The following is a 25,232-nucleotide window of genomic DNA, read 5'->3' as shown; positions in this document are numbered from 1 at the left end:
ATGGTATTCATACAAAAAAAGATGAATTTTTCAATACCTTAATAGAGAGAAAGATAGATATAGCTACAATTAGTGAAACCTTCCTGAAACCCCAAACTCGTTTCTCACACCCAAACTTTATTGTACATAGACTAGATAGAACTACCGGTGAAAAAGGCGGAGTGGCTATTGTTGTAGCAAAAGAAGTACCGCATGAAGTTTTACATGCACTGGATCTCAAAGTTATTGAATGCATAGGAATTAATGTTAAATTAGTAGCTGGTCCCTTAGCTATATTATCAATTTATAACCCTGGTTCAAATTCCGACCATGTTAGTTTCCATAACGATTTAAGAAAAATAAGTAAGCTTAAAGGAAAATCACTAATTTGCGGAGATTTTAACGCCCGGCACCGCTTGTGGAATTGCATCAAAGGCAATAGTATGGGTAAAATCCTATTTGATGTAATTCAAACAGGAACCTTTTCCCTTCATAGCCCCAACGAGCCCACTTATATTCCAAGCTGTCACAGACGATCACCTTCTACTCTTGACCTAATTCTTGCAAATGGCCGAATCGATATAACTCCCCCTTGTACACTAAAAATATTTTCATCAGATCACTTACCCATCCTGTTCAAAACTATCGACAGTAAAATCATCAGCAAATCCCCTTATGGGATGCCAAATTATGCCGCAGCAAACTGGCCTCTATTTAAAAACATCATTAACAGCCGTATTAATCTCGCCTCACTAAACCTCCAAAACATAATTAACACCTTCCAGATCGATACAATGGTAACGTACTTAACTAAAACAATCACTTTGGCACAAAACAATGCTATACCAGTATTCTACCCAGTTAGATTCACTTTAGTGTTACCTGAAAATATTAAATCCAAAATCAAAATACGAGACTCAGTAAGACGTAGATGGCAAAGAAACAGAAGAAACTTGACACTTAAAGATCATTACAACGAACTAGCAAATCAAATTAAAAATGATATATCCCAATACCGAAATATGTCATGGTCTCGAAATTTAACAAAAATTAATACTTCTAAAAACATAAACAATAGTAAACTATGGACATCTATAAAAATAATCAAAGGCTGCTCTACCTCCATTCCTCACCTCAAAGCAAACGATAGAATACTTCTCACGCCAAAGGAAAAAAGTGAAGTATTAAAAGCTCATTTTGCGAATGCCAATAACACCACTTTAAACAGTCCAAGTCCATTAACTGCACAAATTGACCCCTTAATAACCCAGTTTCTTAACTATCATACAGAAAGAGTAAATATAAATCCGCCTCATCTTGTGAAGCCAAAGGAAATTTATAAAATTATAAAAACTTTAAAAACAAAAAAGTCGATTGGTACTGACCTTATAAGTAACAACGCATTAAAACATTTACCAAGAAAAGGAATAATTTTGTTATGCTTTATCTTAAATAGCTGCTTAAAATTAAACTACTATCCTGAAAATTGGAAAATAGCGAAAATCATTCCCATAGCAAAACCAAAAAAGGACCCCAAGATTCCGGCAAATTACAGACCGATAAGCATACTAAGCTGTATGGGTAAAATCTTCGAAAAGATCATATTAAAAAAGCTAGATTCTCATACCAAGTCTCATAACATCATCCCTTCTTTCCAATTTGGATTTCAAGCCAATTTTGCCACCACTCACCAATTAAATAGACTCGCTAACACTATAACATCGAATCGAAATATTAAAAAATCTACAGGACTAGTTACACTTGATCTCGAAAAGGCATTTGACACAGTATGGCACGATGGACTAATATTCAAATTGATCAGCAACAATTTTCCCCCCAAATTAATTCTTCTCATTAAATCCTTCTTGTCGAATCGATCTGGCTCCGTTCATCTTCATTCTTATCATTCTGAACCCTTTAAACCACTTGCCGGCCTGCCCCAAGGCAGTGTGCTGTCCCCAATACTATTTAATATATTTACAAGCGATATACCTAAAATGAAAGGAGTTAAGAAATACGCTTTTGCTGATGATTTTGCTATCAGCTCATCTAGTTCCAATCCCGATAGCATATTGTGTAGCCTCAACAAAGGCATACGAAAATATGTGACCTTCTGTGAGCAGTGGAAGCTAAAAATTAACGATGGAAAAACGGAAGCAATATATTTCACGAGGTGCCGAAGCGCAAGAAATCTCCCAAATAGTTCACTTACGATAAATAATAATGAAATTCCTTGGAATAACACCGTTAAATATTTAGGAGTAGTATTAGATAAAAAGCTTACATTTCAAAAACACATTGAAGAAAAATTAGTTAGCGGCACAAATGCGATTAGAATTCTTTACCCATTTATTAATAGAAACTCTAAATTGAATTTACGAAACAAACTTCTTATGTACAAATCGTTAGTAAGACCTATAATTACCTATGCATCACCAATATGGAGAAACAGTGCAAAAACACACATAAAGAAAATGCAAATATTTCAAAACAAATTCTTAAAACGAATACTAAATCTCCCGCCTTGGTACAGTACAAGCATTATTCATAGAAAAGCTAAAATTGACAGGATTAGCGAGTTTATAGAAAAAATCAATATTAAATATCGATCTAAATGCACAAATAGTGGCATACATACACTACAAAACCTCATCTAAAACGATACTTATATTTGTAAATACTACCTTTTTTTCTCTTTCTCCCTAATTGCAAATCCCAATATGAATTAGTTCCCCTAGTATAGTTTATAAAAGAATAAGTTAGTACATAGTTTAGAAAATACAGCCAAATTAAGAGGTTTTTTTGTAATTTTTCCTCCATCAATACGTCAAATTCATTTAACATCAGGAATAGTGTCCACAATGCCAAGTGCAAGAAAAATCAACGAAATATCGCGTTATGGAAACTCCGGTACCGATGTAAAATACTAAATTGTAATTCAGGATTAATGTACATCTAAGAAATAAATACAAATGAATGAAAGAAAGCATGCCTGGTGCCTGTTTGCCCGCTGCTGCTTTTGTTTTCGTACAGCAGAGAAAAAAAACACGCGAAAAGAACTCCCAGCACCTCAACCCATTAGCTCGATTTCCTGGCGGCGCGCCTAGGGCCGGAGATGAGTTTTCTCAAACCGCGCACCGAGCCACCAGCCATGCCATTCGAGCGGGCGGGCTGGGAGGGCACAGACACCGACCGCGCATTTCGACGCGACGTGCCATGGGCGCGAGCGTGCGCGCGGAGAGTGAGATCGCACTTTTGGCGACACCGGAATGCTTCGGTGGTGCCATAGCGTAACGCGTCGCTTACCGTGTGCGTGTGCGCGCATTCGCCTGGGCGAACGAGCAAAGTCGCACGAAAAAAAAAGCGGCAAGGTCGCGTCCCGCCGCCGCCGCCACAGCACCATCTCATCGCGCATGGATGCCAGAAACACAGAGACATTCGTTTGCTGCGCCCCTGCGGTTCATTCACAGAGAGCCGATCCCGAACGAGAAGAGGTCCTCTCAACCGACAAGGCAAAAGGGTGGCAAAGGCGCGCTGCAGACGGAGCGCGAAAGTCATTAAAATGTGCGGCCCGTTTAACGATCAACACTTTGGGACGGGGGGTCGCGGCACGGAACGGGCCCCGGCCACGGTGCTGTACCGAATCATCTTTCCCGAGGCGCGCACACGAGAGCAAGCGAGCGAGCGAGATCATTCAACATTTTATGTCATTCCTCAAATCGACGTATTGCTGAGACACTCCGAGCCGGGTGGATCGCATGAGCACCCCGAGTAGATGGGACCGCAGCGACAGACAGACAGACGGACGGGACGAAAGGAAAATCCCCAACAACTCCGGGAAAACTTACACCACACGGAGGAGGAAGGTGCAAGGCTGGAATACGGCAGAGCGTGAGCCAGAAGAACCAGATCAAGCTGGGCTGGGCGATAAAACACGCGAGCGTGCGCGAGCGGGCATTCGGACAACTTTATGGCCGTTTTAAGAGGCTGTAAAAAAGAACCCCATGGAGGAAAAGGTGGCACGGCGTGTGCTATCTTGCCCGTGATTCCGATTCCGAAGCCGATCCTTGCTGGGGCGGTACGGGGTGTGTTTGTGTGTGACTCGGTGGTGACGATGGTTCTGTTGCTTGTTTGATAGCCTCTCTTGCCCTTCACACCAGGATATCTTCACCAAATCAAGTCCCATCGAAGACTCGTTTCGGTACTCGAAGTGTGTGATATTGGTATCGTTTACTCCTCCCCACACATTCCTCTGCAACAAAAACCTCGTGAGTGTGTCTACAGTGACCAAATGCGAAGGCTCATTTTACAGTGCACTTGTGGAATTGGATGGGACAAGACGGATGGAATATTGATTGATTCTAGGTCATTTCTAGTCTGACCGTAATCAATCCCAGACCGTGAGCGGGTGGGCCGAGCGGTCCCGCTCTTACCAAGAGTGACCCGGTCATTACCCGGGGGATGCGAGCGTATTTTGTTATTTATTTCGTTGCTCCGACATCATCAGCGTCATCAGCGGTCATCCCACACGAGCGCGCCCACACGACTCGTGTTGTCTCGGGACGCACATTTTGGACGGCGTATAGACGCGTTTAATAAAGACAGCTTTTGAGTAAGAAAAAAACACACACACACAAGCAGAGCAACTCCCCACAGTTTGGTACTCTGGCCAAAAGGCAAAGAGGAAGAAAAAGACACTAGACGACGCGGATGGACATCACGACGTCTCATGCTTGGCAGCTCTTTGCGCTACCTCTCAGTGTTTCTTACTTCGCTGTATCCTTGTAATAAGAGACTTTCGTTTACGATCGGACAAGACGGCGATGAGGAGGGCATGAGCGCCGCAGAGTCCGTTCGACGAAAGGTGTTTACTTCGGCCCGGCCCTACATTTAGTTAGAAGCTCGCCAACGAAAAGTCGTCCAGCACAATGTGCTCATTGTTCCTCCCCACGCCGTCTGGAGCTATACTATTACGTTTCGCGAGTACCTTCGGACCGCATTCCAGCAAAGGGCAACGGGAGAAGGACAGCAACGAACCAGCCGGCTGGGAGTTGGACAACAGAAGGAAAAAAAAACGGAATGTACCGGTGGATCATGATGTTCTGCATCAAGATAACGCGGGAGGATACAGACACACACACATTCAAACACGACAGTGACTTTGCTAGAGTATACAGCGGACACCAGGCCTGTGACGCACCGTGTGCTCGTGTGCTTACAATTTTTGGGGCGGTTTTGGCTTCCCTTTTTTCGGAACGTTCGTCCAAGCACGACCCTGCGTGACTGAGCAGAAATGTAAATTTTGCTGATGACCTATCCCTGGATCGCGCGGGCTTTTTATATTGCTGTTGTGTTCCACGCTCATCTGCTCGCCAGTGCCTTAGAACCAGTGACTTGGAGTGTCTTTGACGTCCCCTTCAAAAAAACAAAAACTGGAACAGTTACGTAAAGCCTTTACCATTGTGTTGGCTGAAATAGACAACGAACCATTTCGTACGGCATAACACCTTGCTCTATTGTGCGCTAATGGGGAGGGCATGTCACTTCACACAGCTTGTATGGGCAGGTGCAAACACCAAAACCAATCAAATATGACGCTTTCCAAGGCTCTCTGTTTTGTTTTCTTGGGTTTTTTTTGTGTTCTCCCACCCCATCCCAAGCCGTACGATCGAGTTCTATCGCCGTACGATCGAGCTGAATGTGTGGCGGGGCCGAAACATTCATTAGACCGTGATTGAGACCGAGTTCACAAGTGCGGACGACGGTAAAGGGCTTGCGAGAGCGCTCGGTTAAGTAATTTTCAATCAAAAGATATCATCAAATCGTTCGGAGCTGCAGCATACTTCGACGATCAACTTCATCTGCATATTTAGATGACCGCTCGCTTGGTGATGTCCGATCACGGTGGAGAGCTCACATTGCAGGCTCATAACCTTTTTGGTGGTGGACCCTGTCTTAGCCTCGGTTAACGCACAGCGAGACAGACACATAGAGTACGGCATGTAGCTCGCCCTGTCGTTCCAAATTATGATGTGATCTGTTCCCGCACCGTGTGATTCAGGTTGTGCCAGGTTGCTGTGCCCACCGTCAGGTTGCGCCGAAAGGTGGAACGCGGCGGATCACAAGGGTGCACGGTCAGGGTGTGTAATGCCGCATTCTAACGTTCTAAACGCATTAAAATAAATGTATTCGCTTTCTGGCCGTTGTCGATCGGTTCGATGCTTTCTGACCGTGCCGCGTCCCGTGCGTTGGATTTAAGCCAACCCGAGAGCCGAAAGCCGCGGACCACTTGCGGCGAGGCAAGAGGCGGCAACAACGGCAGAACGAACGAATCGGCGGCCGAATAACATTTCTTCCAGATGACACTAATCTGATTTTCTTCTTGGATGGGTTTTTTTCTCTCCCCTCTCGCTCTCTTGCTCAAGCTTAACACACATTCTTCGCTCCTTATGTTGGTTTGATCTTCGTCTTAAGTTGCTGCCCCCTCCGTTTCCCGTCCCTTTGCCCGTGTGCCATTTGCTCGCTGTTTCGAGACGGGCTTTTTGGAATTATTTTGTAGTATGTTGTTGTTTTTGTTGTTGTTTGGAATCTTATTTTATTCGACACACACTCTGTTTCGGGGACCCTGTTCCCGCTGTTGTGATTGTTGCTGAGTTATTTTTTCTTACACACACACCCCGGTTCGACCCGGTTCTTGTTAGTGAGTGGTAGAACAGATATAGGGAACGATGCGAACGAACCGAAGGCACAATTCAGGTTTCGCTGTTTGTTGGTTAGAAAACAGTTCGAAGGAACGGTGCCGGAGGGACGGAATGAACGGGAGGCTATAATGCCCTTGGTAGCCGGGCGGACCCAGGCCCCGGTGAGCCATTTGCCAGTGCTCGGAGGGCACACCGAGAGGTGGTTTGGGATGCCTCTTTTTTCTCCTGCTGCTGCTGATGCTGTTGTGTTGCTGAAAAGCGATTCCCGAGCCTTTTGCAAGCGGGACGTTATTTTAATGCCGTTTTTGGTTTTGTTTGGCACTGGGGCATAAGTGATCAATGCAGCAGTGCGTACGCTGAGGAGGGAAAAGGGAGAAGGACAAAGTGCGCAAGGATGCTGTTGGTTAGCAACAAAAGCAATCGGGGAAAGAAAGATGAAGAAAAAAAAACACATAAAAACCATTGAAACGGCAAAAATGAAATAAGAGATAAAAATAGAATAGAAGCTTAACAGCTTTAGCGTACAAAGCCAACAGTGCGTGCGCGCGCGTTGAAAAAAAAGCGAACCACGTGAACGATTGAAGAAATGAGCAAAACGAGTCAGCGAACATACACACACACACATTGGGTGGAAATATTGGACGGGTTTTCGAAGACGGGTTTGAAATTTAAGCTGATTTTGAAGGTTATTCTCTCAACACACACAGACACACAGACACGACCGTACGGAATGACAAAACCCCGATCTCGCTCTCCCGGTGGTGGCCAATCTGGAGCAAGGCCTGGTGTGCCGGTGCCTCAGAATTAAGGTCAGAGAGATAAGCGAAAACTCCGAACGCAGAATAGATCATTGCTTCTAGCAGCAAAATGGAATCTTAACATACGCGAACGCAATGCGCGGAATGCATTCGTACGATCACATTGCGCGCGTTCCTCGTCTGCTGCTGCTGCTGCTGTTGATGATTTGTGGTACGCTTCTAGCCGTACTCAACAGCTCTAGGGAACCAGAACGAACGCTATAGGGGTATTTTTTTTATCGGGGTCACACCGAAACGCTCCAAGACTGCGCTGGATCAAATTCCAACCGCGCAGATGAGATCATCAGGAACAAAAGCCCTCCGGGGGCCCACAAATAGACACACATAGCGACTTGTGAGCATATGTTTTGCTGGCGGTCGCACACATTTGCGCCCGAGCCTGTGTACACTACCGGCAAGCCGAAGGATTTGTGCGGGTTGGTGGTAACCGCTCGAATGTGATCCTCGAGCATCATCCAAACTGCCCGTGGTTTGCCCGTGGGCATGGCGGAATGAACTATTTCGATCGAGTTCTGCTTGAGGGAGTGAGAAAAAACCGAGAGAGAAGACAAGAAATACCCCTTAGACGCATCCAACAGTGAGGCTTAAACACTTTCCATTATGGGTGGGTAGTGAAGCAAAAATAAGCCTCAACCTCTCCCTGGGGAGGGAAGGAAACGAAGTCATCAAAAGGGAGGAAAAATAACATACAACACCTTCCAGAAAAGGGTCCGCCATGCGCAATGAGATCCCGGAGTGCGTGCTGTTCCTAGGAAAGCCCTAGGAAAGAAAGGAAGACGAACGGCGCACGATACGCGCGGCCTCCTTTCACGAGCTCTTAAGCGCACAGCCAAAAAGGGAAACTGTAGGAAAATATCGAAGATTACAATTATGTGATCAACCGAGACTTTCATCTTTGCTCCTATTCATTATGTCCGCCCAGCCGTGTGGTGCGGTGTTACCCTTTTTCTGTAGCTGCGCCTTTCTTCGTTCGTTCCTTGCGCTTGGCCGGGGGGAAGGAGAGCCCTTCCTCCGCATGAATGCGACCTTGCGCACGGGAATCGTGCTAGGCCGCGCGCGCACTACCCTTGCCTAACAATTTTCCCGCTGATTATTTCTACCTGCCCGAGGATCACAGTCACGAACAGAGTTTTATTCGTTCCAAACCTTCTTCAAACAGTGATCCACATCCAACACACACAAATCGACCTTCGATGGCTAGGAACCGAACGGCACAGACATTAGGCCTCGGTGGTCTCTTACTGTTGCTTGTACTGTTCAGCACTCTCTCTCTCTCTCCATCGCCTGATCCTCCGCCGGGAATTCTAATGTCCCGTAGGGGAAAAGAAAGCCGTTGCGCTACGAACGCAAACCCTCACACGGGGTCCGATCATAGACCGTGCGGGGTTCCAATTTGTAAAAGAAAGCCTAACCCTCTCTCTCGCAGACCCCTTGCTGCAACATGTCTGCAAACAGACCGGAGCAGCGGAGCGGCGCAGTTCTGCCGCTTTTCACTTTCCACTCCCCCTTAGAGATGATCGCTGATGATCAGCGGGGTGTTAGCAGTTGGGACCTCCTTAAGGGTTCTTTTTTTTTTGGCCTTCGCAGGCGCAACCTTCGATACACAATGGGTCTGCTTACTCTAGGATTGGCAAAGACCGTGTGTGTGTGTGTGGCTTGTTTTGTTTTTTTTTCTTCTCTATATCCCTCTTTTTAGCAGACCTTCTCGGACCTTTCTTCCCGAGGCTGCGTTTTGGTGATGGGTGAAGGTAGAGCCCAACAAAAAAAGGGGCAACAACAATCCACGGGGTGACATTGTGCGTGTGTTTGTGCGTTTCGGAGGGTTTTTTTCTTTCTTTCTTTCTTCTCGATCCAGAACGTTCGTGTGCCGGCCGACTAGCCTTTTTAGGAATTTCATTATTTTCATGCTCTTGGGATGGTTTTCGTTTCGTTTCATTTGAGTTTTTGTTACAGTTTTTGTGCTGTGTTCTGTGTGTCTTCGCGTCCTGTTGTTCTGTCTGGTTGGTTCTGCCCCTGCTCTGCCTTGCTAAGCTAAGCCTACGGAACGAGAAGATCACCCAAAAGTTCGCTTTTTGGGGGTTGCTTTAACTCTGTTAGAATCGTTTTTTTCGGTTGTTGTTGTTGTGCTGGTGCTATTCTTATTGTAGCACTGCAGGGCCGTGGTGGATTGGGTTTTATTTTTCAGGGCTTCACCGTACGCAACTTCACGGGGTGTAGATACACACACAGGCACGCATCCTTCTGCGCCCTCCCAGTGAGATCGATTGCTTTTTTGGCTGCTAAAGAGCCGCTGGAATCGGGGCGATGCGGTGAGACGACCGTGCGAATGCAACGCCCATTGGCTTCCTTCCTCCCTTTTCTAGCCTGCTAACTGAATTTGTGCACATAAGCACACACACACACACACATCGTGATATCGAACAAACGAACCACTAACGAACTAACGAACTTGAAATTAAAGAAAGAAGAAAAAAAAAACACCAACCATTCCTTCCGCTCGTCGCAATGTCGCTCGCTCATACCTTCATTATCTCTTACCCCGCAGCCCCTGGCGGCACACGCAATAGTGGTGCTGCTTAGCAAGATGCAAAAAGGTGGAACGCGCATACCAGGCCACAGCCACCATACTTTGTAGCATGCAGAGAGCAACAGCAAAGCCATACTCAACCCGGAGCCCAAAACAATTGCGCAAAAACGACGACGATGCGTTCGTTTCCGCTGCCGGCGGGTCTAGAGTTTCTGTGTCATTGCTTTGGGACAGCGTTTTTTTTTTCTTCTTCTGCTCCCTGCTTTAGTCGCTCTGCAGATGAGGCGCTTCCCCCTAGATTCCAGTCGGGGAACAGTAACACACAGCGGAACAGCGGGAAAGGTCCCTGCTGGGACCCGAACCAGCAATTGCGCAAACCGGCCGACGCGTTTGATTTAATTATTGCGTAATCGCTTTCTTTGTGTGCGCGCCGATACGATCGCTTTGAGGCTCGATGGCCACTTCATGCCCAGCATGGGTTTTGTCACCCTTCGGCTAATGGTAATGGTAGGCTATAGGGGATGTGCATTTAATATAATTTTCCATTTTGTTCACTTCTTGTTCTGAGCTGTGTGTATTAGAATTGTGTTTTTTCTCTCTCACACACAGTGAACAGTCTCTTGCACATGTTGCATTAAACCATGTTGTGGAAAGGAACGGTTCTAAAATGTTACAAAATTCCCAACCATCCATTGCGCTAACGGCCGTGAAAAGGGAGGTAAAATCTTAAGGGGTGTCAAAAATCAATTATCGCTGCCCATGAAAACCTTGAGCAGCAGATCGAGAAAGAAACTAAAACTGACGAACGTTTGCTGCGTTCGATGAGCTTCAGGGACACCATCGCTGAAATGAAACTGCCTGGTCATAAAGAAAACACAGCCCAAAAACATTCCCGTTCGTCACTTCGCTTGTTAGACTTGCCGTGGACCGTTGCAATTCCATGTGTTTTTGTGCGTCTGTGTGTGTGTTTCTTCCCATGGCATTATGTTGCATTCGTTCCACAGCGTGGCAGTGTCCTTTCGCTTTCAAAATCCTAATGCGACCGAGTGCATTCGATCTGTTCCTTTGGGTGATCATTTTCTTCTCAGCACAACCAAAACCCTGAGGCCAGCTGAGTGGACCTGTTTCTGTGAAGTTTCCCTTTCTGGACAGTCCTTACCGCGTATAGGGCTTCGTCCCGAGACCCAAAAGCCCTAGCGCATGGGAGGATCTTCCCGGAAATCAGCAGCATCTTGTAAACGCTCGTGTGTCCGTCCACTTATTACTTATCCATCTCGGAATGTTTTTACATCAGGAGGACAACTGAGGACAATTGGGACGGGACGGGGCAAAAACGAAAAAAAGGTCATTCCAATCCCTCCGGGAAGAGGTCACCATGGGCTGCCGTGTCAGCTGTGGATTGCTTCACGGCGCATTGCTGGTGCGGCCACACTGCATGCAAAAACGAACCCGGCGGTGGTGAAGTTGTGCAGAAATGCAATGAAACAAATCAGAAACAAAACCAAAAAAAGGAGGAAACAAAAACTCCATCCATACGCATCAACCAAACCACGGCAGCACCATATGCTGGCCTGCTGGTCGTTTCTTTCGGCCGCGTTTGCTATTGTTGCCATTGGTAACAGATTTCGATGGATTTAGTTTGAAGGGGGCTCAGTTTTTGCTTCCTGCACCAACCGTCGTTAGGTATCGAAATGTACAATTGTAGCTGATGCGCAGATGCAGATTGCACCAAACCACAGCAGCAGCAGCAGGTCTTTCAGAGCCTCTATGTACGCGCTGCATACGTACGCATACACCAGGTTAGCAACAACAGTTCCGCCGTGCTGAATGAACCGGATGATGGTCAGTTGCCGGCTGTCTGTTGCCGAGGTTTCGTTGTTTTTTTGTGGGTCGCGCGTTTCTCGTTTTTTTCGGTTTTTGTTTTTTTTTTGTTCGACTACTGCTCCTTCACCTGGTCGCTGCTGGTGCACTTTTGTCCGTCCGTGCTGTGTGCTGCATCTCCTGCATGGAAATGTGCACTTTCAGCTTCATTTGTATTCGCCAAGGACGACCGCACGGTTGTGCCGAGTTGGCTTTTATGTTGTGTCCTCCTCGCCGGAGTTGTTCCACACCCGGTCGCTTGTTTTTTGCCTGCTTCTGCTGCTGCTGCTGCTCGACGATGAGGTCATCGAAATCGAATTCGTCACGCAGATACATTTACATACACACCATATGTGTGCCGGCGAACGGGTCCGAGTGCCTACGTGCAGTTGTATCCAAGGAGGTCATTGATTGCAAATCTCCCACCTCCCATGTGTGTTGTGCACCAAATGACATTTAATTGGACATTATTCCGTTACGTTTCGGTTAGCGACTGGCGACGAACCCGGATGGTGGTGCTGTGGGGCAGGAACTCTTTGCACGATCATCTTCCTTCCGCACACAAACACACGCACCAGCTAGACACACACACACACAGCAGAAGATTTATGCGATATGGTACGAAAAGCGTGCTACCGTAAAAAAAAATAAACCCCCCTTAGCACGGGCTAGAAAACCACACGCTAAAAGGTAAATTAATCACTTGACCACAAATAATTAGTACCAACCGGCAGAACGAAAACAACTCAACTCCGCCTCCGCCTGCAGCAACAGCATCAGCCGCAGCTAACAAACTGTTCCGTCTGTACAAACAAACAGTTAACGGCAAACTTCTTCAGCACGGGGCTTGGAGTTCTGGACAGGGGCAGAATAAATAACGAAATGAGCTGGCCCCACTGCCCCCCCGATGGTAGCAATAAAACAGAAGCAAAGCAAAGCAAAGTCCACCAGTGTACACACTCACACACACACACATGCACACTTTCCCAATACCACAACGCGCGTGCATCATAAAAAGGCGTGAAAGTATGACGAGAATTTGTTTGGAAATTTATGCAATCACCAGCGCGGGATGGCAACGCCGTGGTCGGCCGAGTCCTCCGAGCGGGAGCTTTCGCTGTTGGCGCGTCAGCGCTCTGCTGATCTCTTTCTCACGCCCGCCAGCCCACCGTGGTGTTTGGGGCAGGGTGGGAGAGAGGGATGGGGAGCAGGGTACGTAAAAAAAACATACAAGGGAGGGAAAAATCTGCAATCAATACTCGATCTACAAACAACAACTATTTACAACTATATGCACACGGTACAACCGGTCCGATCCTCACACACACACATGATCGGTTGGAGCATAATACGATCAGTGGTGGAGCCGAACAGAAGGAAACGAAAACAGACTTCCAGAGAGATAGAAAGAGAGAGAGAGTGAGAGAGAGAGACTGAGAGACCCTGGACATGGTTCGTACACAGCCCAGGATGCCCTTTTTGATGATGGAATGTTTATTTTTGTGTGTGTACGTATTTTTATTTATCTTTTTTTTCGTCCCCCCCCCCCCCCTTTCCAGACTGTGTGAGTGGTTTTAATGCAGTCTGCACATTCTGCCGGGTTTGCGAGTCATGTAACCACGACGCCGCACAACACTTCTGGCTTCTGATTGCGGTGGAGCCGAACGATAATTTATGAGCCTCACTTACATCTACATCGCACGTGTGAGTGTGTGTGTGTGTATATGTTGAAGTGTAGAAGGCGCCATCCTCACGGGATTCACGCCACACCAGTGGTTCCAGGCGCGCGCGCTCGCTCGCTCGCTCGCTCGCAATCTCACCTCCCCACCCTATCTCACAAGGAGGAAGCAAAGAGGCATATTTTATTATGCCTATCTCGAAACGATTTGATTATTGTTTTGGTCATAAATTTGACCAACCAAAACCAACCCATCGGCACTTCCCTGCCTTCCCCTTCCACCCAACGTACAACGATCTTTCGCCCCCACATTTGGCCGGTGGCGCCTCGACCAAGACGTCTTTCTTTCTGCCATTCTATCCCGAAAATGAAGATTGTTTAATGGTACGGTGCCGGGGCATTTAGTTTGCGGGTTTCGATTTCGATAGCAATTAGGCCATTAGGCAATGGACGGGTACGGGGATGACTTTTGGGTTGTGGCCGGGAACAGAGAATGGAGCAGCAGCAGCAGCAGCAGCATGTGAAAGATATGTTATTTCCGGTTATCTGCAGTCGATACACGCGCGCACGCGGAGGATGATGAAATTAGTCCCGCGTGCCAATGCTGTTAGCCCAAACTTCATTCTCTCCATCCTCCGCCCAGCAAAAGGTATCGATTAGGCATCGGGAAGGAAATCCAATCCAAAACAAACGCGAGGGAACTTCGTTTTCCCTTCCGATTGTGCCCGTTATTGCGGTTGTTTTCCTTCCGCTGGGAATTAAAAGACGATAGTTTCCCGATCGTTCCGACCTTCTTAGCCCGGGCGAAGAGGGAAGGGGGGCCCACTGGGTTTGGGGTAGAGCCAGGAGAAGTAATTACTAATTACCATTTCGGAGCTCGGTCCTGCCGTCTGCAGCCCTCGGTTTCTCCGTTTTTCTCGACCCCATCCGTACTGCTTCATCGTTCTTGCTGATGATGGCTGGTGCCATTGGGAGCGCACTGGAATTATCTCATCAGCAGGTCCGGCCTCCCCGAGCTAACAGAAAATTGTTCCCATTTCTTCCTTCCTAATGACACATTTTAATATCCCAAGCTGCCGGGAGAGGGAGGGAGGTATCGGTTCCAATCGGCACCGCACTAATAAATGCTCATAATTTATGTAAAACTGAAGGCCCAGATGCAGACGTGCGAGCGCAGTGAGCGCCAGCAAAGAACACGAACGAAACGAAGCGCTGATGATGACGTTTTCAGAAGGGCAAACAGTTGGTTTGGGCCTTTGCCTCGTTTTTTTTTTTTTGACGGCTCAGTGTCGATCAGTCCTTAGATCGAAAGATCTTCCCTGTTTACGGGGATCTTCCGGAGCTAATTTATAGCTTATCCTTTTAAAGCGGCGTTTTAATATCTTTTAACACCCCGAACGGGGTGACGTAAACGAGAACGCCCTTCTACAACATAACTGTGGGGATAATCGAGGAGCTGAGCGGGAGGTCCTAACAAGGTCCAGGAGCTAGCTAATCGGTTTTGCGTTCCAAGTCGAGCGTTAAATAGAGCCCGTAGCACACTGTTTAAGTTAATCTGCTTAAGCAACTCTTGCCATTCACTTGCCTGAGCTGTTGCTCGGCCGAAGCGAGTCCCCAACCCGGACTAATCGGTTCGAGAATTATCGAGGGGAATTACTTTCCTCTCTGCTTGGGTTGCATTTTGGTTTGTGGATCCTTGTGAGAATCACTACAAGTCACGGAAGGTGAAGTGTCCCTCATCCCTTGCCGGTCGGTGCCGAACTCGCAGAACTTACTTCCAGAATCGTGCTCGAATGACACATTACCATGCCATCGGTTCGTGTCCCTTTTGGGAGCTAGCTGGAGCCCCCGTCCGACCGAACCAGACAGATGATACAGCGCGCTTTGATAAGATCGGCGAATAGTTTCGGAGTTGTGCTGTTAATTGTGTGTACGAGCGCGCGCGCTCTTTCTCTCTCTAGGTACGAAACAGAATTCGTCTTCAGCACGCAAAGTTGTCGTATCTGGTAATCGAATTTTGAGTGCTGAAATGCAATCGGAGCCCGGATTATTACATCCGGGTTAACTGGGTGCGTGTTTTGGAGTTATCTGAGACCGACAACCGGGCCCTGAAATCGACAAAGCGGTTCTACTCTAACGACAAATTAAGGGCTAATTGCAGTTCCGTACCGTGTTTACAGAAATGCTTATCGGAAATACTTCCTTGCGGGGGGAGCCGGGAAAACAGGAGAGAAAACAAGGAACAATTTAATTGACTCCCGATATGCTCCAACACGGTCCCATAAAAATGTGACGCTTTTCGGCGCACATAAAATGCTGAATTAAATCTCCAAAACTAAATCGACACGAAACCGTGAACAGATTTCGCTTTCCATCGGGCTCGCTGCTCGCACTGTTGGCTGAGATTTTCAAAACGGTCTCTCCCTCTTGTACGCATTTCTGCCGCTGCGCTGCGCTATTACTGCTATTATTTGGTGCGCGCCTGTGTGCGAAATAAAGTTATAAATTTATTGCTCCGGTAACGAAAAAATAACCCCGAACGACGCAACACGCACAACACGACGGTGCACAAAACCCATTAGGAATTCCTTCGCCCGTGAGGGTAGTAACAGCTCGCACACACACACGCACACACCCAAACACTCACGCAGGATGATATTTCATTTTTTTCCTCATTTTTTACCCATTCTTATGTGTGCGGGGTTTGCCCTGGGTTTGCAAAAGAAGCACCGAAGAAAGTGCACTCAGCAAGCAAAGGCAAGGGAAGGATTTTCTTGGAGGAGATGGAACGAAAGAAAAAACACGGCCAGCGCATACGGGGCTTTACCGGGGCACGGATTGCGACTACCCGAACCATTACCGAAACCACCTAATGGCCCATCCCCTGGTGCCCACGTTGAACCGTGTCCCAGGGTTCTCATGAACACAGGTCCTCTCTTACCGAGGGGATCAACGAAGCCTCACATAAGCCGACTCCCCTTCATGCCCAAACACACGCCCAAACACACACACACAAAAGGATATTTTTCGTATCCTCCCCCCCTCCTCATCGTCGGGTACACATCAAAGTAATCCCTTCCCGTAATGCCCGTATAACTCCCAAAATCCATTCCAATGTGCGTCTTCCCGTTTGTTGGTGCTGATGGGGGTGGTAGAAGAAGTTATGAAATAAAATAGTCGTGAATTGTGTTGTGTTTTGTATTTCGTTATAAAATGGGGAGATTGTTTTTCCTTTTTTTTTGTTTAAGAATTCCAAGATTCCCTTTAACTTTCGGGAGGGTTGAAGTGCCCGTAGTGCCAAATACAGCAACTTTTTCCCTGTCCCAGTAGGAGTAGCCCTTCGACTTTGTCAATTTACCTTCAATTTGTACGCTACACTACGGCCCGGTGTACACCCCGAAGTACGAGTGCCAATTCCAATCCACCGGCTCACTGACCCGTGCATTATTATGGCCCACCCCTGCTCCGGCCCACCCACCCGCAAAGCCGTGTGCCAGTGCACGATGATGATGATGATGTCCCGCTGCGTATGTTCCGGCACATTTCGGATGCGGTTCGTTGTGTCCGAATGGTTTGGGAGTTTTTTCTTTCTTTCTTCTTCTTCTTCTTCTATTTCTTCTACTCCTTCTCGCCAAATCGTACCGCACACGCTCACTCGGAAAAGCGACGATTGGGCACAGTGCGCACAGAAGAACCTCTTGTGCCAATTTGGCAAATTTCGGCCGGGCGGTTTTTGGCGAATGTTATCGTTTGTCGGCCTTTCTTCCAGTTCCGGTCGCTCCGTAACACCGTAAGGCGGCGTACAAATCTCCAACTTCCTCGAAGGGGAACCCATTTTCCTTCCTTGGTCGCTTGGTGGCAGGATACCCCACGGTGTGGGCCCCTTTTCTTGCGCCGTTGATAGGCATGCCGTTTCCTTCGCCTAACAATGATCCGGATGTTTCCTTTTGCAGTCATAACGGTTGGGGGGGGGGGGGGAATACTTCCCCATTCACCCCATTTCATTCTACCGTATCATTGAAGAAACACACATACACTCACACAAAAGGCGCACACAGGATACGACGAAGAAGGCAGAAACTGTCACTTTCTTTACAGCAGCGTTTCTGCCTGCGTGTGTCGTTTGCGACAGCAAACCCCCCCCCCCCCCCCCCCCCTCTATTTACGGGAACGGCAAACAGGGGCAGAGCGCAACGTTTTCCTATTGCGTAACTGGCAGTTATTTTTCCTGCCAGCAGATGGCGGAAACGTAGACAACACAAATGTACTCCCCAAATGGAAATGGCACAAAGCTGGGGGGGCAAGGGCGGTGGTACCTGTGCCTCTTTTCTTCCTGCTCACCGATCCTTGTTGGTTTCCTTAATTTCCGGAAGGAGCGAGAAAAAAAGAGGGCGGCCGTGCAACGGAAAAGCAATACCGGGGACCGCACACTTCAACTTGAAGGCCTATTTCTGTTTCCTGTTTTGCAGCAGGCCAGCAAAATATGGACCAGAACCTCCGTCCCAACGTTGTCGTGTGGCCAACAATTGGATCTGCCGGGGGGCGAGGTCGGGGTCGACAGTCCGTGCTAGGCGAACTGTGAAATAATATGCTCGTGTGGAGGAGAGCTGGTTTGCTGGTGGCACACTGTTTGCAGGCGGGGCTGTGCGACGTATCGGGCCGGCTGGCTGGGAGCCATTTTGCGTTTTGGTACATCGTTGTCCGTATTTAACGAAGCGTTGATGAGACCGACCGATACGGTCGTTACGGGACACACTAGAGCAGGAGTATCTAAATCTGTGTTTTTCCTACCGACAACGACTGCTTCCCACTCGTGCGGGAAAAGAAAGATATTACTCCGGAAATGAGCAGGACACAATTTGCTCGAGATATCTTGGGGTTGCGAAGATGGCCATCATCAGTTGGTCTGTCTATTTTTTGCTCAGCCCCAAAAGAGTCGTATCGCTGTGGGCGAGCCGGGACAGTTAAAGGCTCCATTTCGATCGGTAGCAAATGACCATTAAGGGGGCACATTATTATGGACAGTCCGGAGGCAATGCGCAGTGTCCAATGCCGTCTCGGCCAGAGATCACACGGGGCAACACCCAGGCCACGTTTCAGCATCTCACCGAGTACCTTAATCACCTGTTTGCTGAAGGTCTTCGCACTGGTTCGGTTGGGAACGGTTGGTTCAGTTGGCAGCAGACCGGAATGATATGCTTTAAAAGGAAGCAAATGCAATTTCCAAACTTGAATGCTGCAAGGAGTTGTCGTTTTTCTTTTTTCTTCCTTGCTTGTACTCCTGTTCTTAAAAATAACAAACCACTGATGACTTCCGTCCATCTTGCAGCAGTACACATTTCCTGCCACACCAGAACGTACCGACTTTAAATTCTAATCATTTCACCCTAATGATACTTTCTGCAACTGTGCCAAGCAAAACTTCCGTCAAATTGTAGCCAAAAAAAAACAAGAAAGCTAGTCCATTAGTGTGCATGCTGCTTTTGGGGAGAGGAAAAAGTTTGTTATCAAAACAAATGACTCTTTTCATTTTGACCGCCCTTTAGCTCGTTCGGCAGCCTCGGATGCTTACGATTTGAAGATGTTCTTGTGCAGTTAAAATGAAGAAAAAATTGCATGGGCTGTGTCTGTGAGTGGTAAAGTCTATCCTCCCGCACTATCGGGCAGGCAGTGGCTGATACCACATAAATCGTGATTTCGCAACAAACGGGCGTCACAGACGACTCGGTGAGCAAAGGTACATGTACAGCCAGCCATCGGATTCTCCTTGTTTTTTATTTCGCCCTGTAATTGATGCGATTAAGGTTGTTAAAGAGCATTAGCTCTCGGCCAGGATAAGGAACCACCACGCTCGAAGCCATCAACGTCAACATCATCCAGCCGAGCACGGCTTTAAGGCGAGCACGAGAGGCGATCGAATATCCTTGCGCAGATAACAGCTTGAAAGACAAATTCCTCGCAGACAAAGAACGCAGAACAAAAAAACCACAAAGACCACGAGAGTAGGAATCAAAATAACAAATCATTCTGTGTATCATCGCGCTAGTACCGCCGCGACTGGAATGTGCCACTGTGTGTGCGCTGATAATTTTATGACTCATGACTTTTACGATGGGTTGCCGTTAAGGAGCCACAACAAGAAGGCGGTACAGGCGGCCTCTCCTCTCTGCTGGAGTGTGTGTGTGTGTGTGTGTGTGTGTGTGTGTGACTGTGTTTCTTTTTTGGGAAGATTGAGGTCATAAATCCATGAAGTCTGGTGCGCCATAAAAAAAACGGATGGCCACCGGTTGATTTTCCTAACCGTCTGTGTGTTCGTATACGGCTCAATCGTTCCTCTTTGCGTAAAGGGCACGCTTGTGGTGTGATGCGGGAGGGCGTATTTGTTTGACTACCAAAAATCACACCTACCTGATATTGCTTCCGCTGATAGTGCCGTACACACTCTCGCTCTCGACTCGGTCTCGCTGTAGTACATATCTTTAAGACCGCCTCCCGTTATCGCGGACATGTTTGCTATATGTTTCTTACCATTTTTTTTTCTAACCTCTCTTTCTCTCTCTCTCTCCCACTTTCACAGATTCGGCAAGAAAAACCCTACTACGTAGCAGATCCCGAAGTGGACTCACTTGTAAGTATCATCCCCGTCGGTAGATGGGTTAGGGGTTTCTATCTCTATAGAGCGCATTGTTCGCTAGTGTAATATGACCACACATCGCTGTCTGCAGATGATCAAGGGTTAAGGGATTTTGTTTGTCCTGCCGCACAGTGAATGAGGTCATACCACTAGCCGCCGGACAATCGGACCGTACTGTATCGTGTACTAATGGAATGTGTTATCATTTTCTTCTCTCCCCTCTCCCCACCTCATTTCTAGATGGTGCAAGCAATTCAAGTTCTAAGGTTTCATCTATTAGAGCTTGAAAAAGTAAGTACTACCCCTACCAAACACAAACAAAAAAAAACACACCCCTCAAACGACTGACGTTTTTCATTTTCCACTCGAAGTTTACTCGTACAACCAACCAATCTTCGAACTTTCTGACATTCCTTTTCTTCGTGAAAAGCATGAAAATAATAAATAACTAAAGCATCAAAACACACAGCTTCAATCAGAACGACCAATGTGGTGAAAGGGTGTGACAGCAATGAAAGGGTTTTTTTTGTTATTGGAAGAAAGATGCACTTTTTTAAGACACTTTCTGCCCTTTGTCCAACCCAGCTGTTCCGCACGCCCGTACCCATTGGGAGTGTTGATTTTTGATGTTTTATGTATATTTTTATTTCGCTGCCTTACTGGGGCCCGACACCAACGTACCCAAGAAGCGTGTACGCTGTGTACTACTGGCCGTGTTTCTAAGCGGTGATCTTCTCTTGTTGTTTACACACCCAAAACCACTCCCACAGTGCAGTGTCTCGATCGTGGACAGTTGCCCCATTCGTGGAGTGATGGCTGTGTTTCGCCCGATGATGCTGGGTATTTATCGATCGAGCGTCTGCTGCGACGTTTCGTTTCATTTTTGTCAACTTGCGGAAAAAAAGGTTTTTTTCTTACATTATCACCAGACAGGTCTCACAGGAGGGATCGACTACTCCCACCCCGAGGCTGCTGGTGGTAATTTACAATTGTTGTAATACAAAAGACGTCAGAACAATATAGTACAATCAAAACGAACTAAGTTTGGAACGATTTGTTGAAGCTTCAGTATAAAAAAATAGGATACTTAATCATACAAAACCATACAACTACTAATACTACTTACTTTGTTGGGGTTTGTGCCCGACCAATCCAGTCCATTGCACACCGCAATGCGTTCCGTCGATCATCGTCAGCGTGCGTAATTAACAAAGTGTTGATAGTTGATACAAACCTACAATTAAACGAAAAAGCGAATTAAAACGTTAACTCTCCGATTATGGGCAGAGGACGCAGCCCGCATATTACAGACACATTAACTTTTATTTAAAACAATTATCTTCATATTATCGGCGAAGCGGTTTTCCCCCCGTTCTATCTGTATCCCTCGAACGATACGAAACAAAACAAAAACACAACCATTTTCCTATCAGTTTCTAATTATGAAATTAGAATTTGTATCTGTCCATCAAAAGGGCAGCAATAAATGTACACATACCGTCGTGTCTTTTTTTACCTTTCTTCCTTGCTCTTTGAATTCGTCCGTTCCCTTTCGCTTGGCCCTTTCTTCGAGGCTCTTTACCAAAACCTCCTTCCTCCCCTTCGACACGCAAGCAACGCGCCAGCAAACGATCATCGGTTGTTGCTGTTTTTCTTTCACCTGTTCACCCTAGCCCGCGGGAAGGGTTTTCCACAACGCGCCTCGGTGTGTGTGTGTGTGTGTGTGTGTGGCGGTGTATTTATTAGCATCAATTGGGACATTTGTGCACCGAGGCAGTAAGCCGTCGGTCCCCTGGATAGCCGGTCCCGTCAATTGTCCGTTGCCGAGAGCAGCAAAGGAAAAAATGGAGCATTTGCCATGGAAAGACAGTTGCAGCGGGGATCCTCCACCAATAAAGCGAACGGAACACGAACATACACACACACACACATGAGGTAGATTCAGCGAGACCGATAAGGAGGCTAGTAGGCTCTTAAAACATTACTATGCTGCACCGGGCAGCATGGTGGTGGTGGGCAAGAGGACAAAAAGCACCGTTCTGAAAACGGGCGCGCTTTGGTGCGTTCGACTTGAACGGCTTTTTTATTATTATTTCAATTCCTTCGCTTTTACCTCCCTCCGAAAACGCAACCAAGCCTGGGTCGCACGGGGTCCTCCTTTCGACGGGGGCCGCCCGTTTAGCCGGGATGGCATTTTGTGCGTGTGCGCGCGCGCACACACACTCACATACACACACACCCCTAAACTACCGCTGTTACGCAGCTAAAAGGAACCGAATTGAACCATAGAACGCACACCTTTGCGGGGTCGGGGGAAATCCCGCAGCACCCATTTATTGACCATTGGCCAGTGCGCGGTAAAACTGTTCTTCCGGAACGCAGCCCGCGCGGCCACACAGCGAAGAAATAGAAAAAAACGCAGAACAACGAAACAGACCAGAGAGGGCAGCACCCATCGGAAGAGAAGGAGCAGCAGCAGGGCAACAGTCGCGCAGCCGGAGTGCGCACCGGAATAGAAAATTGGTGAAATGAAATTCTAGTCATGAAAATGTTAATTAATTTTACTGCAACAAATTCGTGCCACTAATCTGTTATACATTTCATTATCATTTTAATTACACCCCCGGATTGTGGGAGTTTGGAGTGACCGCCGGGACGGTGCGCGGTGGTGTGCTGCGTTCTCGGTTTGATTCTTTTGTTTGCTCTAGTGAAGGGGTGTTGGTTTTTTTTGTTGCTCCCTTTCTTTTTTTTGGGGGGAGCATGCCTTTCCTACCCAATTTGTAGCCGAGAGTTTTGAGGGGGAAGAGCGATGGATGAGTCGTAAATAATTTTCTTCCTCATACTTTGTTCACGAGAGGATCAAACCCCCGTTGTATGGAAGGGAAGCGGAGAGATTCATATGATCCGGCATGGGAGAACAAGCATTCCTTCCCGCCAGCCGTGGAGCACACCACAATGTTGTTCGCAATGTTGTTGTTTTGGTGCTACGTGGAGATACATTAAAGCGAGCTTTTTTTAAGGTGGTCTCTAAACAGAAATAGGTGAGAATTTATCCCGTATAAACAATTACCAAGCAGCACAGACCACCAGGGAGTACAACAACTACATTGGAAATGGTGTTGCCTGTTAGGAACACAACCAGGTTGACTACCGCACATATTCGCGTATCAATCCCGACTGGCATGTTGGAGGTTTGTTACGACTTGCAAACGAATTACTAAGAATCGAACCTCATCGCTTTGAGGCGGGAGAGAGACAACAAATCGCCTCCATTTTCCATAAGTCATCATGGCGTCATTACACCAAGTCTGACGCTGGCGCCACTCCTTGTGCCGTCGCCGCCGGCTGCGACACTAATCAAATAATCCCTCGAATTGGGCAGTAGTGATAGCGGTGGTGACCCTTCAACCGCTTGTAGACGCTATTGACGCGTCTCCCCATTTGCTCCCCCCGTGTCACGATCATGTGTGTGTGTACATGTACATGTATGAAAATAAATATCAATAAACAGAGCACAACAGTGCCGAGCAAAAGTGAAGGGATTGGTGGAGTTCTTTCCCTCCACTTATCAGTGCAAACTGATCAGCTGTTGGTGGATTTTGTCCCTTCACCCACCCTCCATCCAACCGTACCGGGGTACGTTATCCGGCAATTGAAAGCAGCCTTGTGTGACAAGCATCGTCGATTGCATCGTCGGATCGTGATCGGATTGAGCCTCGATGATTGATTGCAATAATAATATTAGTAGCAAAACCAGCGGCCCTATGTGTATGGTTGTGTGTATTATGGGGAGGCAAAGCCACCTCCTCCTTTCCTCATCAACGCTCACAAATGACACTTTGATGTACCGACGCAATTTGTTGAACCGGTACCGTAGTCGCTCGATCGCTGATTGCGCTCTCGAGTCCCTCGACTCAACATTCAAAGGTTGGAGGTGTCGCTCTTGGCTGTGCGGTTGATACACCACCGCGCACAGTTGACGGGGATGAAAAATCATCTTTCAATTGTTTCTGTGTGCGATAGAATACGTGTCTGTGTGTGTGTTTTTTCCTTCCTTTTCGTTTAGCTCCGACACAAAACCACAAGGCTTTCAGCGATGACGGCTACTCCAATGCTGGAGTCTTCTTTTTTCTGATTAGATTCGCGCGCGTGTGCGCTTGGTCGATGGGAGATGGTGCGGTTGTCTACTAATGTTAAAAATATGTAGTTCCATTATATTTTTTGTTGCTGCTGCTGCTGCTGCTGCTGCTACTCTCCATCCTGGACCACGGGTCCATCGGGTATGCTTTTTTATCTCCCTGGCATGGTTCTCCATGGCACGCTGATATGAGGATGAGGTTTCGTTGAAATTGGTCCGGACCATTGGCGTTTGGCTTGCTGCAGCATCGCCCGTGCACGGTAAAAGGACATCAAGGAAGGGATCAATAAAATCCTCCGATTTATGACCAACACGAGCAGCCACTCAGCTCCATACACGCACATATGGGGTGGGAGGTGCTTTTGCTGTGAGTGGCCGGAACCGTGTATTATCACTTCCCGCGCCAGCGGCAGCGACGGCGCGGAGGCGCACATGGGAATGTCATAAAAAATACAAATATATGACGCAGAGCTAAGGAACCTTTTCCCCTTACCGGTGTGCGTGTGTGTGTGCTTGTGTGAGAAAAAGGTTTTAGTTTAGACACTTTTGCAGCCAGGACACCATCACACAGCTTCCTTCTTCGCGAGCCCCACGGTGCATAGCTTTTTGCGCACGCAGTAATTTGTGAGTTCGTTTCCAGATGTTGTTCTGTCGCCCAGTTTTCCCCTCCCCTGCTGCCGGTGCGAATTATCGCCGGGACAATTAATTGGGCGCACAAATTGGACCCGCTCATCGTACCGAACGGGCGGATGGTAGGTTGAGGCACGAATTTTAAAGAAAGGAACGGTGAAAGAAGGACCTTTTAATGCTGTGCGTGCACACCGCTTCGCGCATGGTGAGATGTACCACCTCCGCCTGTGAAGCTTAATTTTAACATCCCGCTCTCTCCCCGCTACC

General features: G+C 47.5%; 1 protein-coding gene across 10 annotated transcripts in view; it reads left to right on the top strand.

Annotated features, from left to right (window-relative positions):
• Nucleotides 1–25,232, top strand: part of LOC133391240 (homeobox protein homothorax) — a 143,209-nt gene that overhangs the window by 41,139 nt on the left and 76,838 nt on the right. For all 10 annotated transcript variants that reach the window (XM_061643430.1, XM_061643431.1, XM_061643432.1 and 7 more), the window contains 2 exons: nucleotides 20,141–20,191; nucleotides 20,438–20,488. In XM_061643430.1, coding sequence (XP_061499414.1) covers nucleotides 20,141–20,191; nucleotides 20,438–20,488 — 102 coding nt within the window. The remainder of the gene's footprint in view (nucleotides 1–20,140; nucleotides 20,192–20,437; nucleotides 20,489–25,232) is intronic.

The sequence above is a fragment of the Anopheles gambiae genome, chromosome 2 (genome assembly GCF_943734735.2).
Source record: "Anopheles gambiae chromosome 2, idAnoGambNW_F1_1, whole genome shotgun sequence".
Classification (NCBI taxonomy): domain Eukaryota; kingdom Metazoa; phylum Arthropoda; class Insecta; order Diptera; family Culicidae; genus Anopheles; species Anopheles gambiae.
The sequence above is the reverse complement of the archived record's forward strand: the minus strand, read 5'-3'. Positions and strand labels throughout refer to the sequence as shown.